At 38.1% G+C, this 17,904-nt stretch overlaps 1 protein-coding gene across 1 annotated transcript in view; it reads right to left on the bottom strand.

The window, feature by feature from the left end:
* Window positions 1-17,904, bottom strand: part of LOC113477241 (macrophage mannose receptor 1-like) — a 31,895-nt gene that overhangs the window by 11,430 nt on the left and 2,561 nt on the right. The window contains exons 3-21 of the mRNA XM_026843467.1: window positions 17,524-17,697; window positions 16,394-16,558; window positions 15,970-16,086; window positions 14,918-15,061; window positions 13,369-13,551; window positions 13,042-13,196; window positions 11,994-12,107; window positions 11,180-11,295; window positions 10,239-10,387; window positions 9,612-9,811; window positions 9,097-9,218; window positions 7,299-7,386; window positions 6,352-6,496; window positions 5,840-5,875; window positions 5,582-5,751; window positions 4,763-4,830; window positions 3,142-3,242; window positions 1,746-1,888; window positions 102-216 (exon numbers count right to left, since the gene is read on the bottom strand). Of these exons, the coding sequence (XP_026699268.1) occupies window positions 102-216; window positions 1,746-1,888; window positions 3,142-3,242; window positions 4,763-4,830; window positions 5,582-5,751; window positions 5,840-5,875; window positions 6,352-6,496; window positions 7,299-7,386; window positions 9,097-9,218; window positions 9,612-9,811; window positions 10,239-10,387; window positions 11,180-11,295; window positions 11,994-12,107; window positions 13,042-13,196; window positions 13,369-13,551; window positions 14,918-15,061; window positions 15,970-16,086; window positions 16,394-16,558; window positions 17,524-17,697 (2,505 nt within the window). The remainder of the gene's footprint in view (window positions 1-101; window positions 217-1,745; window positions 1,889-3,141; window positions 3,243-4,762; window positions 4,831-5,581; window positions 5,752-5,839; window positions 5,876-6,351; window positions 6,497-7,298; window positions 7,387-9,096; window positions 9,219-9,611; window positions 9,812-10,238; window positions 10,388-11,179; window positions 11,296-11,993; window positions 12,108-13,041; window positions 13,197-13,368; window positions 13,552-14,917; window positions 15,062-15,969; window positions 16,087-16,393; window positions 16,559-17,523; window positions 17,698-17,904) is intronic.

Below are 17,904 nucleotides of genomic sequence, written 5' to 3'. Positions count from 1 at the left end.
ATATGGCATAAATACTAGCATATATTGTAACATCTGTTTTAGTCTGTTTATCAGGAATTACTTGATGGCTCATCCAGTATCAAAACATTGGTACTTTATACCTTGTGTTTCCTTTTTTGATATAGTAGCCAGGTTTCCTCCAAAATTAATACAATTGTTCCGTGCGGTGTGCCATGTCAATGTATCATTTTCATTAAGGCCAAATACTTTGAAACACTGAAAAAGAGAAGTGTGCCAAATCTGTAATTGGATAATGTTTTAATTTCTGGTGAAAGCATTTCTGTAACTAACAAGATAAACTGGATAATTTAAGCAAAAAAAGGAGATTAATTGATTTAACAGGACTTTTAGTTTGTCCGTAGGTCTTTATGAAAGAGATATATACTATAAACCTAGTATAAACCCCAGTATTTTAGCATACACTTAGAAGAAAGAATATATCAGTCTAATGATTTCTGTAGAAATTATGTTAAAGCTTCTGAACCCACTTCTGAGGTGTGACTTTGTGGGAGGAATGCCTAAGAAGACCTCAGAAAACAAACAAGGATAAGATACATTATTGAAGCTAAACATCTCAGCTTCTGTTGCCCTGTTTGTCAAACCAGGTTTGATTCTCACAAGATAATGAGAGAAAGAGAATAATCCTGACATTACAAAGAAAACCACGAATTTAACATTTCTTATAATATGATCTATGAGATTTAACCAAGGCATCATTAGATAACATTGTCAGAGTCAAGCAACCTAAATGTGTTCATTAAAGCAAGCAACAGAAAAATTAATCTAGCAATTTGGGGTAAAAGTTAGGCAAAAGGGAGATAGCTCCATGATGGTCAGAAGTGATGTGTAAACACCTGGAGCGGAGTCAAGGAAGGAGCATTTGGAAGCTCCTCTTCCAGGAGGTGAGGAAGAGAGAGACATTTTAGCTAGAGAGAGCACCATGAAAGGGAGCAACTGAGGTTGTGACTCTTTTCCCCAGGACTGAGAGAGGGAAGGAAAGAGGAGACAACAGACAGCAGATTTCAAACAAAGGAGCTCTATCAAACTGAAATCATATTTTGGCTTAGCCAAAAGGAAAACAGACAGAACTAGAAGAATGATGGATTATCTTCATTACTAGGTGTATTCTCAACAGTATTCTGTTGCCTTATAGCTTTTATAGTTTTGTTGATGATGATATATGAACTTTAAATACATACAGACTCTTATCCTAAACTTTTGTCTTTTGAGAAGGCTAAGAGTGATCTTACATAATAAAGTTTGGTAAAGCTTGTAACTGGATTATTTAAAAATTTTAAAATTGTTTGATTACAGAAAAAAAACTGATAAATTTGCTCAAGGAAAGGTGCCTTAGTGGCTTCAGAGACAGTGCATAGTAGACAGGGAATGAATTTCTGTCCAGGCATCCTATGACAACCAGCTAAGCTCAGCACAGTAAATGAGAACATAAAACAGCTCCACACAAGGAAAGTTGCTCAGTCATCCTTGGAAACACAAAACACTAGCAAAAAATATAAGATGAAGTTTTATTCTTGTATGTCTCATGGCCTCCCTCATAACTATTGTGATCCCAATAGAAGCTATAATTTCTATTTCAGGAATCGTATTTTTAGAGTCATTAAATATACACAAGCAGAACTTATTTTGTGATAACTGAAAACCCTGCTACAGCTGAAAAACTGAATCAACGATGGAGTTTATTCTGCTCTTTTTAGAATACAGTATACTGACATTTCATACTGCACCTTGTTATCAAAGAGGAGCCAGTCTTCTGGACATCCACCCTTTGGTGGTGGTAAAGTGGGAGCAGGAGTAGGACGAACAGTACTGTTAAGCCTTTCACAGATGAATAACTCAACACTGCCACAGTTGAGATCATTCCATGTACCTGAAATATAGAATAAAAGAAAAAAAGAATAAATATAGAATAAAAGAAAAAAAAAAGTGCAACTAAGACTGGGATGAAAAGTGCCCTTTCCTAAAGCAAATCTATCATACGAAGTAGAATTCCAGTCTTTGTATTTCTCTGCCCCAGGAATAATGAGTAATCTGTATGTATGTTCATTATGTATTCATGTTTCCAGCATAATCCAGAATATGAATATTTTGTCTGAGAACAGAAATATTTCAGTATTGCAAAACCACAGCATTGCCAAAGGGGAGTTTTAGTTCAAAAGTTCAAATGCTCAATTCACCTCTCTAAGATCTGTAAGATATCTAGGGTGACTCTGTCTATATAATGTACTGAGTCCTTGTCACCTTACTACCTGAGCTTCTTACAGTTTTATAGGTATCTTTTCTCTCAATAGGAGTGTGATGTAAGAATATAACATTAACATCATCTTCCCCATTTTATGGATAAAGAATGAATAAGAAAACAACATTAATTTCATTAGCTTCAGACAGTTACAAGGTAATTATCTACAAGCAGAGCTAATCACATCTTATGTTTAATAGAAATATTGTCATTATAATTCAGTGAATTTCAGGACATAATTCATCTTATCTTAAAGAAGATCTCCAAAACAGGACATAATGTTTACACCCCGAAAGTGTTTACTTCTTTTCATTGACCTCTAACAGAGCCTAGGAAGACTACCTCAGCTAATGATTTTGAGAATAGAAATGTTTAGAAGTAGAAGAGATTAACTGTTCCAAAGAAGACTAAGTGCTTGGCTAGTGTAAGCACAATTACTTCTAACTCTCTTTATTTTCATTAAAATAATGTATAACTTTGTTTAGTAATAATGAAAGCCATGCACAAGCCCTAGATTTTTAGGCACTGCACAAATGATAACAGACAGCTGACGTCCTCAAGAGGTAGTCATAAAATGGACAGAGATTAGAGGAAAAACAATACTGATTCTATCTGAGATGGTCTGATTCTTAATGGATTAGTTCACACTGAAATTTTCTGACAACACTAGGAATCAAAATGCAGATGTAATCTAATGTGTTAGCTACATAGAGTCCAATTTCTGTGAAGAGAGTAAATGAAAGAAAATAATTATTTATTTTCCTGTTTTTAAACACTCTTTCAAACATCATCCTGCTCAGTATTGTAACTCACTCAGCCTTGCACATGCAGCCCTCCCAAGCCTATGCCACACTGTGCAGACTGAATGTTGTGACAGCACCCACCTGTTCGAGTATACATGACCACACAGTTTTCATCGTTATTTGCAAAATTGGGTTCATTTGGAGCCCAGGCAACATAGTTCACTGGAGTTCCATCCATCCATCTGAAAGAAGTAATTTGGGGGAATAATAACTCTTAGTTGAATTAGTTAAAATTTATTTGTAAAGGACGTATTAGATCTTTCTATTGTAAGTTTCCTATACTTGTTCTCTGTAAAAGAAAGCCAAGACCTTCCACCTGGGATTAGTAAAAAATATATCTATCAACTACCTACTCTGTTGACTTGGACCAGGTCTGAAATAATCATCTCAACTGGTAGTCCCAGCCTTTCTTGGTCTCTGAGCACTGAGAGCCTGCAGGAAACACACTAGTGCAGCAAGAATATCTTTCTCTGGAGCACAGAAACAGAAACCTGAGCCTATTTCAGTAATTTTCTTCATCCAAAAGTAATAATATAAGAACTTGTAGGGTAAGAGAGAGCCTTGTACAACATATTGGGGTCCACTTGGAACCATTTTGTTAAACAAAGGAAATCTTTATTACACAGTTATTGCTTTCAAGTTGTGCAAAAATCATTTCCTAGTTTGGTGATTCACAAATTTATTCTCAAACACTACCCAGAAAAAAAAAAAAAAGTGAAAAAGCCTCAGTGGAAGGAGAAAAGTCAAATTGGGAATCTGCCAAGACTGAGAGCCTCCAGACAGCAGCTCCAGGGAAATTTAATGTTTTTCCAGTTTTGGGGACTAAGCAACTGTATGCATGTTTTTTCAAGTAACCTTCAAATAAGGAATTCAACAGGATGCCTAGCTGCTTCCACTTGCAAATCTCCTGAGCCAAATAGGAAAAAACAGTACATAATAAACTGGGAGACATAATATAAAGACAAATAGCAGGACTGTCATCCAGCAGGGAGGAGGATGAAACTAGTGAGGGAGCAAGGGAGAACTGGACAAACAGCAGTGTTTTCTGAGCAGTGGATGTGATGTAGAAAGCAGGAGCTCCAGGAGATGAGACTATCCAGTGTCTGTGGCTTGTGGCCAAGACATCCTGAGGCAACAGAAGAAACACTGAAATGAAGAGGCTGAGACTCATCTGACCAAGCTTCAAATCACAGAGGCAGGAGTAGAGGGGAGAAGAGTCCCACAGGAGAAATGCATCTGTAACTCATCTAAGGCTCCAGGGGAGGTTTAGGACATTCCCAGGGCACTTTGTTTCCAAATATATTTGTAGAAGACTAATGTCTCCACATAGTCTGAAGCTGTCCTGCCCTGGGCTCTGACAGTAGAACCATCTGGAAATTACCCTCCAGACAAGGACTATCCAGTATTGATATTTCACATCTAAAAAACCACCATGATGTCTCTCACTGCAGGTTTGTAGGGTTTTTTTGATAATTCGAATATTCAGTAATGTCTGCAAGTACCATCTGGAACACTCCTGAGACCTCTAAGCAGTTTTCTCTTTCATCTAACAAGGAAAAGAGGATGGCTCCACACTGACTGTGAGTGAACATCTCAATGTCACAGTGCAAAAGCAGAGTATAGAGCCAAAAGAAAGGGAAACAGATAGCCATGACAGATATTCACATTATGAGTCTGACAAACTTAATTTGATTTTACTTACCGGAATGTCTTGTCAAGGCTCACACTTAAGCCAATATAAAAGTTATTTCCCCAGTCTTTATAGAAAGTCTAAAACACAAAAAATAAGAATCTTGATGAGCTGTAAGAAAATCCAGAATTTATTAAAAAAAAACAAAACCAAAAACAAAACAAACAAACAAACAAACAAACAAAAACCACAGCAGAATGGAATGAAAAAGAAATGGAGCAAAAATCTATGTTAAGAAGATAAGAATGACCTCTTAGGTAGACTATAAAATAGAGCAATACTTTCAAGAGATTTAGGAAAACATATTGAGAATTTGATGAGAGATTACAAGTAAATGGTGGGGGTTAATGCTTAGTCATGTGGAGGAAAGAATGGAATCATATTTGGTTTTAATGCTATAAAACTATTTCTGAAAGAGTGTATCATCATCGGGTTATTCTTTTCCTATTAGAAAATATTCTAGTTTAAATCTTTTCCTGAAAATCTGAAATCTGTTTTGACAAAAAATAGAAAAAGCTTTTCCTGAATTCTATGAAAAGAGTGAGTTGGAAAACAAAACATACTCAGTAACCGTAGCTTTCAGCTAAACAGAGCAAGGTTTTTGAAAGTTACACCTTGAGAATGTTCTCAAAAAGAAGCTGAGGTTTGTCTGCATGAAACAATCTATCAAAATAATGATTATAGTAAAGCTCTAAGCGGATAAGCCCATGAAAGATGGCACCAATTTTTTCTATGATGGGAACCACTTTCTAATATTTCACAAGCCAGCTGTAATAGATGCCTCAGTGCAGGACAGAGCAGAGCATTTCTGAAGTAAAACATAGTTCTTACATATTTCCAAAGAAAATTTTTTTCACTTTCATTCTCAATGACAGCAAGATCACCACCATTCTTCTTACAAAAGTCCCTGGCTTTTTCCACAGGCATTGGTTCCTTGCTGAAGTAGTACTCCTTATGATTATATATTATCCAGTCATCTTCACTAACAATATATTCATAATCTGCAAGGTAAGACATAAAACAGTCTGTAATAGAAATTAACATCATTATCTGTTAATTTATTTCTGTTATTGGTAGTACAAGACTTACCGAATGTGGAAGTAGGCTCTGGTTTCAGTGATGCTCCTGCAATGTAAATCGATATTTGAGTATATTATATTTCTTAGGCATTTCTCAACTAAATATATTTATACATTTGTTAACATATTAATTCCAAGTAATAAATTTAATCTTAAGGGTTACTCAGTATGCTTATTTTTGTCACAGAATTTCTCAGAATATCTGAAAAAAAGGTGTTACACTCAACGAAATACCACATTAGAACTGATCACAAGTTAAGCTTACAGAAACTATGCCCACTTTTAGGCTGCTGTATTTCACTTCCTCAACATGCTGTATATACATTCCACAATTACACATGTATCTCATGGATGAATTAATAGTTTTCAACTGTTTTGGGTTTTTTTCAAATTAAAATGTATTAGGTGTTTCATTGTGCTTGATGGCACAGCTGGCTCTAATATGTGCAGATAGCGTGGTCTGACCTGGAAAGGATGTTCTTTTCTGCTCTAAAAGTTGCTCAAGGAAGAAAGTTATCTTACCTTTTTTTATTTGGCAAATATAGTCCTGCATATGTTCACAAAACAAATCATTCCAGTTCATATTATTGTAGCCACTAAACACGCCACATTTTTCATTTCCATCATAATTGTTTGGTTCTCCATTTGCCCATTTTTCAAAATTTACCTATAGTGGAAACACAGTTGTGTTACTATTTGCCTTTTAAAGTGAAAATATTGTCTTATATCATCCTGTTAAAGAATGTACTTCATTTGATTTCATGGTCTGTCTCGTGCTTTGATGCCAGACCTTGTAAGGAGAATGGCATGACCCTTGCACAACATGATACATCTGTGTATTTATAAGCCACATTAGTAAACCAAGAAGTTGTTGCCCTCTTTGTTGTCAAGAGAGATGAAGTTCTCATGTCAAGTTCTAGAAAGAAGTATCTAAGTACTGTCCTCTGACCACTATGTTGGTTATCCTGCTCTGATGTTTCAATCTGAGACAATCCATCAGTGCTGCCATATGGGCTTGGGCCTTGCAGACCTTGATCTACTTAAGATGGCAAGGGCAACAAAACGTAGCTTGTGTAGACATACAAAATTATTTCTAACAGTAGATGACAAATAGGAATATAGAGGTGAACACACGCAGATTTGCTTAGATCAAGAGATGTATTCCATCACCTTTGGTGTTATTTCATTACTCTAAATATTATACCATTAAAAGTTAAAAAATATATTAAAAGATAAATACGTATATATAATATAATATATATTATAATTATATATTTTATATATTATAATTATATATTATATTTCTATAATATATGTTACAAAAAGATAAAAACTAATTCCTAGAGTGGAAACAGGTAGTAAATATTTAAGGTCACTTGTGGCTTGTATAGGAGGAGTTATGAGAGCTGTCTGTCAAGATATAAGTGGAAAATTAGGCAGAAAGCTGGAACAATAAATTATTTACTCACTGGTGAGCCATCACTCCATATAAATCCACTGTCAGAGTCTAAGGCACTTAACCCCATCCAGTAAGATAGATGAAGATAATCTCTGTTTCTGAAGATCACAAATATAGACCATCAGACAGTGTGAAATAGAGAAGGAGAATGTCTATCATTACATTATTCTCAGTGTTTTGATGCTTGAAGTATCATTTGAGACAGTCATATAAAATAATCATTCAATTGTCATGCGGAGAAAAACACCCTTGCACTGCATGTGGCCAGGAGCAGTGAAACATAGAGCTTCATGGGAAACATCACAGGTGTTATGAGTCCACAAACACTGAGTTAAATGAAAATACATTTTAAGGTCTTGGTTCCACCAAGTAGTTTAATGTGCTGGGTTTGTGTGGCAGAGTTTTTGGTAACAGAGAGTGGTGCTACAGTGGTGACCGCTGCAAGAAGCTTCTCTAAGCTCCCTTGGCTCCAAGTTGGACCCAGCTCTGGCCAAGGCTGAGCCAATTAACAATGGTGGCTGCACCTCTGCAATGACATATTTAAGAAGGGGAACCTGAGAGGAGGAGTTGTGGGAGTTGTAAGGAGGAGTTGCAAGAAGGACACCTATGCAAACACAAAGGTCAATGGAAGGAAGGAGGAGGAAGAGGCGCACCAATGCAGAGACCCCTCCTGTATTCTATGGTGAGACAGCAGGGTCGCCCCCACCCTCACCCATGGAGGTCACCAGAGGAGCAGAGATTCGCCTGTAGTCTGTGGAGGACCCCACACCAGAGGAGGCAGCTGCACCCAAAGGAGGCTGGGACTCCATGGAAGGAAGAAGCCCCTGCTGTTGTAGTTTGGTGCTGGGAGTCTTGCAACACACAGGGGGGTGACCCATGCTGGAGCAGCACAGGAATGGGAAGGATAAGGACTCATGCCAGAGAAAGTTCCCAGAGGACTGCCTCCCATGAGAGGGACACTACACCAGAGCAAGGGAATATATAAAGAGTCCTTCCTCTGAGGAGGAAGGAGTGGTGGACTGACTGTAACCCCCATCTCTGCCCCCTGCACCACTGGAGAGATCAGGAACAAAGCTGAGCCCAGGAGGAAGGGAGGGGTGAGGGGGAGGTGTTTTTAAGATGTGGTAACATGTCTCACTGTCCCATTCTGTCTGTTAAGTGTTGCTGTTGTTGTTAGTGTTTGAATTAAAGTGAAGCTCTTTTTCTTCCCCTAACGAGTCTGTCTTTTGCCTGTGACTGTAATGGGTGAACCACCCTTCTCTGTCCTTATGTCCATTCCTAAGACTTTTGATTTATTTTCTCCTTCCCATTCCTGAGGGTAGGGAGTGAGTGAATGGCTGCATGATGCTGTTTCCTCATGGGCTCAAACCACAACACTTAGGCATCCAAAATCAGACTTATCTGTACTCATAAGCTTAAGTCAGGCTTTCCTTAGTTTCTCAATTTTCTCTTAAACTAAGGAAGGAAAGCAGCACAAACTATTCATTTAATCAAGAGTATTTTCAGTGAGCTAAAAAGATAAGTTTTATCTTTTTGAACCAAACTGAGTTGTAACCAATTTTAATGATCATTCTTTGAGTTTTGTGTATGTTCAGGCTACTTCAATGCATAGCACCACCTTCCCAGACGCCTGCCAAGAAACCCTTTTGCTCACCTCTTCCTACCCAATTCCTTCTGCCATTTTGCAATGATATACACCATCTTTGCATAGTAGAAATTGATCACCAGAAGTCCTTTATGTCCTTCAGAAGGATCATTTTTAAAATATTTTTCCCTATATTTAAACAACAGCCTGTGCAGATACTTACAAGCCAGCTATTAGGTTTTGTTCTTCTTCACTGTGGATACATGCCAGATCTCCTCCAATGGCTCTGCAAAAATCTCTTGCACCAAACCACGTTTGCATTTTCTCCCTTCCTCCCTGAAAAATCTGTAAAAATGTGGACAATTAAATTGCTGCATATTACAGAAATTTAGAAACAGAATTCTAGACTTATTTCTTTCTTCTGGTCTCCTGGTCTCTAGTTTTATTCTTTACTATTTAATTGTGCAACCATAAGCTTGTGGTCATCTATCAAATTTGATTATTGCAACTTTGCTTTTCCTGTCATCTCAGAGTCCCTGTGACTCCAGACTTGAGTACAGCCTACATACAGCATTTTCCAGCAGTTCTCAGCCATACCACCTGGGGTACCTATCAGTTAGGCAAGGTAACCAGAAACTACCTATCAATTAGGCAGGGTAAAATCCACCTTCCAGACATAAATGAAACATATTCTCATTGGAAATTACAAACATCTGCATTCTGGAATCAAACACCTACTTTGAAGCAGGAGCTGCTCTGAGCAACGGATTGCCATCCCTCTGGGCATGATGGGAGAGGGGTTGTTGTTGGAGGAGGAGGGGGGGTCACTCCCGCCACCAGCTGCTTGCAGAGAAACATGTTTGTTTCTTCACAGTTCAAAATATCCCATAATCCAGCTGAAGTTCCAGTTATCATGGCCACACAGCCTGACTCCCTTCCTTCATGAAACATAAAATTTTTAAACCTTATTGATAAATGGCTGCATCTTCTCAAAGCATATGCTACTTACTTAAGAGTTACCTGTCCCCACTGGGTTTGGATGCCGATAGCTCACAGTAGCTCACGTGCATTTCAATTAAATCATAAAAAGAAATTTTATCAAATTCCTTTTACATTATACTGTGATTCATTTATCAAAACTATCAAACAAAAAGCAAATGATACCAACAGACACATGTAGTCCCAGGTGGTCTACTGGAAGGAGTTACCACCATTCCTTATTTAATCCCTGCCGCACAAATGAAAAGTTGCACTGTTCTTTCTGCCGCTTTGTGACAGAAGAGTTTATAAACCACTTTTCAGCTTTCAAACCCTCACTTCTCAAGCCCCCAGACCAGAAAGTCAGTGGCCCCCCATAGCACATACCAGGCATTCCTGCATTCCAGTGAGTGAAGATGACCGCATCCCCACTGGCCCACCTGAACGTCCCCGGCTCCTCCATATCTGAGAGACCAATCCAGAAGTACTTCGCTGGATTGAATCCAATTACAGAAGTCAAAAAAGCTTGTTCATATCTGTGAGGAATAAGCATCAAAGTATCACATTTTCAGCATAATTTGTTCATTTCTTCAAACAGTTCATTGCAGCAAATGTGGTAAAGTTAAGGTGATTTGTTAATATGTGGGAAAAGATAAGTATGGATTGAAACAAGGGTAACAATCTTAATTTTATAGTTCTAAGTGTTATATAAGTTATTTTTTATTATATATTTTGGTAGTGCAACAAATGATTAGAGTTTAGAGTGATTCTATTCTCCATTTGTACTGCACAATGAAAAACACAAACCAAACAATACTCATGTTAATGCATATATGTTATTTATTCTGTATAAATAAGTACTACAGTGTTTTACTGAGCTTTATGATAAGGTCTAGATCTCTAAATCTTGTTACTCTGAGGAAAATTCTACTTTTATTCTGAGAATTGCAAATTTCCAGATCTGCCTGTTCCAAAGAAAAGGCTGAAAATCTCAAATCCAGAAGAAAGAAATAGTTCCATGTTTGTTTATTTTTAGTTCAATAAGTTTTAAAACAATCTGGAAAGCTAGGGTTGTTGGGCAGTTGACTCAATTATTCAATTTCTGGAGTCAACAACAGTATAGGTGTGCAGTAGCAATGGCTTGAATGTATTGATGACATAAAAGCTCCTGATGTATTTTGTAATACTTCTTCAGTCCTGCTATAATTTTTCCAGCAAAGGAGTGCTGTCACACTAGGCACTATGAATAACTGCAAGGTTAGAAGAGATTTGTTTGGTCCTTCCATCCTGGTTGCACGTATGAAAGGACAAGAATTATGTTTCCATACCTGTCTGTCACAGTAGCCAGGTAACCTTTGTTCCCTTCACAGATCTGTTTTGCTTTTGAAAATGTTGCTGGTGACTGCCCCATGGAGTAACAGTAGAAGCCATGTTTCATCCAGCCCTGCCAGTGTCAACAGCAGAGATGCACAAAGGGGCTGTCAGATTGTGCAGCTTCCAAAAGCCACGTTAAGACCACACCCCAAGTCAAAATTAGCCACAGAATCCACGAGAAGAAATAAAGGGGGTAATCAAACATAACATTTGTAACCGCAGCTCCGTGTCTTGCACCTTGATAAAGGATGCACAAGGCGTCTTTGCGAGCAGTGAGCTGTGGTTCTGACTTGAAGCTGGCAAGCACGCTCACTGCCATTTTGCAGCTCCTTGAGTAAAGCCTGCTCTGCCTTCTCATTGTGTAAGTGTAGCTGTTGCAAGAGGCTACAATCTGCAAAACAGGCGGCTCAAATATTCCTGCCTCCTGTGGAGGATAGATTAAACTGAGAAGGTTGCATTCAACCCAAGACCAGGGAGTTGCAGTGTGAAAAAATACTGATGTGCTCTGCAGAGAGCAGCTTTTATAGGTGAAGTGACCGGTTTACACTAGAAGAGAGCTGAGTGAAGTGCACATGTAAGGGAATGCAAAAAATAAGCCAATCTATGTTTCAGGTAGGTAAAGAAAAAATTTCCCCATTAGTTTAATAAGCATCAGTACATATGAAATAAGCAGTTTTCTAGGGCTCCATCAAGAACAGTCAAAATAATTGACTTCTGTGATATTCACTGTCATGGGAGAGAAAGTAAGACGCTTTTTTTCACACTTACTTTCTGGCAGCCTGGATAAGTAACTTCGTCTGCACCCGATTCTTCTGCCAAAGGATTCCTTTTACAGATGTAACCAAGTTTTATTTCACAAGCACTGTCAGCCCAGGATCCATCCTGAGCATGGTAAAGAAGAAATCACAAAGAGAAGTGAAATCTAGAGAAAATCCACATCCAACAGGAATATTCACTGTCCTCACACAGAACCCTTCTCTCTTCGTACGGCTGAGTCAGTTTCAGCTCTCTTCCTTGCCTTGCTACTTTCTCCAAAACTCCCAAATAGGGAACAAAATAAAGACAGTAAGGACCACATTTCCTCAGAGGTGTGAGAATGAGGGTTGGATGTATTAAAGATCCAGTGGCTGATGAGAGCAGGAAGGAACCATGCTGTTCCACTCTATTCTCACCAGCATAGTATTTATTATGTTCATATAATCAGATGACAATAGCAAGGAAATTTTGGATAAACTAAACATAAAAAATGATTTTTTTTTCCATAGTATTATGATAATGTCATACTGAGTATGCAACAAGACAGAACTTCTTTTACCTAAGTTTTTATGTCTCTGGTAATGAGCCTCCAAAGTAACTCTAATAAACCTCTGTTGTAGTGTTTTAGGGGAAACATAAGAAAGGCCCTGCTCCAAGAATTGTACTATGCAGCTATGATCAGCCATGTTGAATATGGATGATGAGGTATTTCAACCAATTTCAGATGGGAGATTTATTATAACTTTTTCAGAGCAGACTAAGTCTCAGTGCAGAGCACTGCTTCTGGTCTTCACCATACACCTTCCTTAGATCTGGTTGCCAGTCTCCCTCCATACTAAAATATTCTGAATTAAACCAAGTTCATAAAAACCCTTAAAACTCTTGTCCCTTTTCACTTTTTGTCATTTTTTGGTCACAGATGTTTTCACAGAATCACAGAATCTTCTAGGTTGGAAAAGACCTTGAAGATCATCCAGTCCAACCATTAACCTAACACATGAACCTTTTTTGGGAACACAAAGGACAGAAGAAAGCATGAAAGTGGGAGACGGATATTTACCTCTCCCTTCATAACGATGCAGTCTGCCTTATTCTGGGTGTGTGCTGGCTCTCCACGATACCATTTGGTATAAGTCACAGGTGTCCCATCACTCCATTCAAAATACATTTGAACTCTGAAGTCATTTAGACCAATCCACAGCTCATCATCTGGCTCTGGCAACACAAAGGTACAGGTATGTCTTAAAATGGAACAATAACATATCACAGCCACTTTTGACTGAAGAAGGACTTTTTAAAAAACGTTTAAGTTCATGGTTACGATGATTAAATGAATAATAGCAACAGTACAATTCCAGAAGAAAAAGCGACCTGCAGTAATACTCACTGTAGCCAAGCTGAGACACTATAAAACTGTACTCCTCAATATTATGAATACTCGCCAGGTCTCCATCTTCTTTTCTACAGGAAGACTGGGCTGCTTTCCATATTTTGGGTGTTCTGTAAATTCTATAGCAATGACCTGCATAGGCCACCCATTCCCTGGGGCACTTAAAAGGCTTTAAGTCACCTAAAAAAAATATTTCAAACAATTAATAAGGAGTCATGTTCAGTACTTTCTTTTAATCAAAAGAAAAATAACCTGTATTGACATGAATTTGAAATGTTGGAGCACATACTGGCAGAGAAGAGAAACAAAAAGCTGAGGATCACAAAGAATACAAACAGATTTTTCCATGTCAAATGTGCTGGGAGCTGCTGAAAAACTCTTTTACAGGATTAAATAAACACTAAATAATTTGGCATTCAAACTTGCAGGGCACAACTCTGTGTTAAATCCCCCTCAGTGAGGCCCTGGGTACAGCCACATTTTACAGGAAGGGGCCTCTTTTCCTACACAGGGATTTTATCCTGGTGATTTTTGAGGATGTATGTTTTTTTTCTCTGGAAACACCAGGTGCTCAGGAGCCAGTTGGAGTTCCTACACAGCCCAAATCCCATATCCGAGAGCCCAGACACAATTCAGGTTATATCAGCATGTCAGAATCCTCAGCTGCACAGAAATGCCATTCATTTTGTTCGGTGGCTATTTCTTGGTGTGAATTTAGTATGGCCAACCACTGACCACTGTTTGGAAGGTTCACGTGGTCTGCACCTACATAGTAAACTGAAGAGGGCAGGATGTGCACCCAACATTAACATGTGATCAACCACATTGTTCAGTGCTCCCTGGACATGGTTTTGACCTGCACAAACTTGCATTCACCTAAACAACCTGCAGACATGGTCTAGAGGTTAGCATGGGTCAGAAACCATTCCCAGTGAGCTGTATGGATGCAGCCAGGAATGTACAGGATACCAGCTACGATGTGTCATTTATCCCCTGAGTCAGAGAATAATATTATATACTAACAAGTATGTAGTTGAGGGAGTTACTGTATAGTTGCATGCTGAGAATTCCCAGGAGAAGTAACTGCACACCTTTTTCTTCACATAGATAGTACCTAGTCTGACCCAAGTGGAAAGGGAACTCAATTGGGAAAAGGTGCCAGCTCCATATTCTGAAGTTTTCCTTTCAGAATAGAGCAAAAAGGGTCAGAAAGAGTAGGGAGTGCATGAACTCTGGCTCAGATCTTTTAGCAGGACATCTTTAGTGTATTTTTCAGAACGCATGTTATTCATCAGTATTTTATGTCTGGATAACATGACTAAGCACATAATCCTGCCTTCTTTTGAGCCCCAGGATCTTTTCAAAATGATGAACAACATCTAGACATCATATTTAAAATGAACCAGAAAATGTAAGTCTTAGTGTCTGACCCAGGTCAACAAGTGTAATCCTTTTGTTTTGACAATATATTGTCATTTCATATATGGCATCCTCACAGTATTTCTCACTCAGTGCAAAAAATAGCCTTATTTTTTGACCAACTTACTTGAGGCAATAGTGGAGGAATCTAAGGAGGAGTTTCTCTTTTGGCAGATATATCCCAGCTTCCAATCACACACCTGGTTTTCCCATTTGCCATTCCTACCTTGGAAGGTCCCACATATTTTTCCAGATTCCACAGAGGGATTTCCTTTAGGAAAGAGTCACAGAGTCCCTCTGTTAACAATGAAATTTTCACCTCATCACAGGAGGGAACTGTGATGGGCATTTGTAACTGCAAAGCCACTGGTGTATTATTCTTTAGCATGATAATTTCTAAAAGATGCAACAAGGGAGCACCACTAGGATGGCCGAGAGGGATGACATTTCAAACTTGGACTTGCCCCTCTCTTCCCATGCACTGCTTAAGAAGAAATTCAGTGTATTTGAAGTATGGCAGCATACAGAAAAAAGCTTTATAAAAGTTCATCTAAGACACAATTCCTTATAGGGTGGTAGTATTGCAAACAACTGCAAAAAATCTTTTACTGTTGAACACTAGACATGAAATGCATATTTAATTCCATGAGAGTGCTCACCCTTTGGATTTCCCTGTAGTCACAACTATTATGAAAATACGTAACATGGCAACATACAAGATGGTGACTTAGATCCTAAGTGTGGAAATTTATTAAGATAAAGTACATCACATAAATGTTATAAGCAGTAACTGAGAACAATTAAAAATAATTTTAGGCAATTTTTCACTTTTTTTTTTTTTATCTTTTCTTTAAATTCTCTCTGTATTATTTTTCATGAGGTTTTTTTGTTTGGATTGAATAACATGCCTGACAAGAAAATTGCGGATGGAAAAAAAAATAGAATGAGGTGTATATATTTGGTTTTAACTGCTTACATGGCTATCTTCTTTTTCTGGGAAATTCAGAATTAATTACGATTCATCTCTGGTGTGATCCCTATTACTGTAATATCCTACCTTTCTCATAATCCCCTGTAACGTATGCAATTTCTGTGAAACTAAAGGAATTAGTTAACAGGAATTTGGGGAAGAGAATTTTGGCCCAGACACAGATCATCGTTTCAAAAAAGTGCTCTTACCTGGAGCCCAGTTTAGGTATCTAAAAGGACTGCCCCCAATCCATCGCCAGCCACCGTCAAGTGAACTGAAAAGACCAGTCCAGAGCTTTGCATTGATACCCAGGTCACTAGTGAGCCCTAAATGGCCAAAAGAAACAAACAGTGAAGTTATTAAATGCCTCTGAATTTGTAAGTTATTCAATAAAACTTGAAATAAAATTTTAAAGCATGGAAGAAGTGTCATAGTAGATATACTTTCTTAATACATTTTAATATTTTTTAAATTATTATAATGCATTTTTTTTATGAGAAAGGGACAAACTTTTTTAAGAATGTCACTAAGACATATTTTCACAGGTAAATCTAAGAATCCATGTTAAAGCCCTTGGAGTTAACCTACTTTTTAAATATATGCAGTAATTTGTTTGGGGTTTTTTTGCTTTACCTAATAAATACATTTCTTCATGAAGGTCTGTGACACTTAATAATTCTGCATTCTGCTGCTGGCAGCTTTTTCTTGCTTGGTGCCATGTCAAAAATGACTCTGAGTTTATCTGATAGTGGGTTTTTGTCACAGGATTTGTTTTCCAAAGGTCACTGTGGATGGTGTCTATAAAACACAATAACAGCAACTTGACAAGATAATCATACTTGCTAACACAGGAAATAAAATCTTCATTGCAAACTAAAACTATGTAACGTATGATTTGCTAATTTTTCACATATAGCTTGCCCCACTTAAATATACTTTGTTCAATATTAGTAATACATTAATCACATAAGGAATTACTTCTCCTTACAAATTGACCCTGTTCGTTTTTATTTATATAACTCATCTACTCTCACAGTTCAGTCCACTTTAACCCACTCACTGATATTTTCTACCTGTACACATGCATTTCTCTATTCCCCATACAGAAGATTTCTGTCTGCACACCCATTTCTTACTTTGGGATCCCTTTTACACTCTCCCAGACTTTCCAACATGACAGAAATGATCGTTTCAAATCAATCAAATGTGAAGGGTGTGAAGGGATAGGCAATTTGTGCTGGGGTTATTGGAAGGCTATGTTGGATAATTTGTAGGTGTAAGGAGCACTGAGGCACCAAAGGCAGGTGAAGGCCACTGCCCATGTCCTGCATCCTTCCATTCATTCTAGACGTCCTGTTCTCTGCTCTATCTTATGATACACCACTGTCTCCTTCTTCCCTATATCTCAGCTTTCTCATCCATTACAATTTTTACTGCCTTTCATTTGCCCTGACTTACTTCTCACCTAGTCCTAGGGGTTTTCTCTTCCTATTTCCATCATTCTCCATCACCACCCTCAGAATACTCGCCAAATATACCAGTCTTAGGAGCACTGTAGGACCACTCCTCATCTCTGCTGGAGAAACAGTGAGGGTGAAGAGCAACTACCTTGTTTTATCACTGCATAGCTCACCAGTGAACTAGGCTAGCCAGAATCCAGCTTGCTCTCCAATGCTAATTCCACATCCCAAGAAGATTTTGACCATGAGAGTGGATGAAACTTTTGCTTAATGATTTTCCTGAAATCTTTACAAATAAATTACCTTTTAGTGGGCAATTTCCAAAAAAATGGTCTTTATCAAAATCTGAAGAAGTCGCACACCAGAGAAAGCTTGCATCATCACTCCGAGGGACACACTCAGCATACCATTTGCCATTGAGCTTAAAAGGGAACACACAAGGTGCACCAAAGGCATTTCCTCCCAGTGTATAGATATCTACAGAGACAAACATAGATCGGTAGTAGTCAATTGTCATCAGATGCTCACCACAATGTCTGCTTATAGACAGCTCTCCATGGACACGGTTGAGTTGTACAAGAGCTCAATACATCAGTACTTTATTACCACAAAGACTTCTAAGTCTGTAGTGCCAGTTAGGTATGTTGTGGCAAGATACTCAGAATCAAGTCTCTCAAACAACCC

Source organism: Athene cunicularia, assembly GCF_003259725.1.
Source record: "Athene cunicularia isolate RWA chromosome 2 unlocalized genomic scaffold, athCun1 chr2_part1, whole genome shotgun sequence".
Classification (NCBI taxonomy): domain Eukaryota; kingdom Metazoa; phylum Chordata; class Aves; order Strigiformes; family Strigidae; genus Athene; species Athene cunicularia.
The sequence above is the reverse complement of the archived record's forward strand: the minus strand, read 5'-3'. Positions and strand labels throughout refer to the sequence as shown.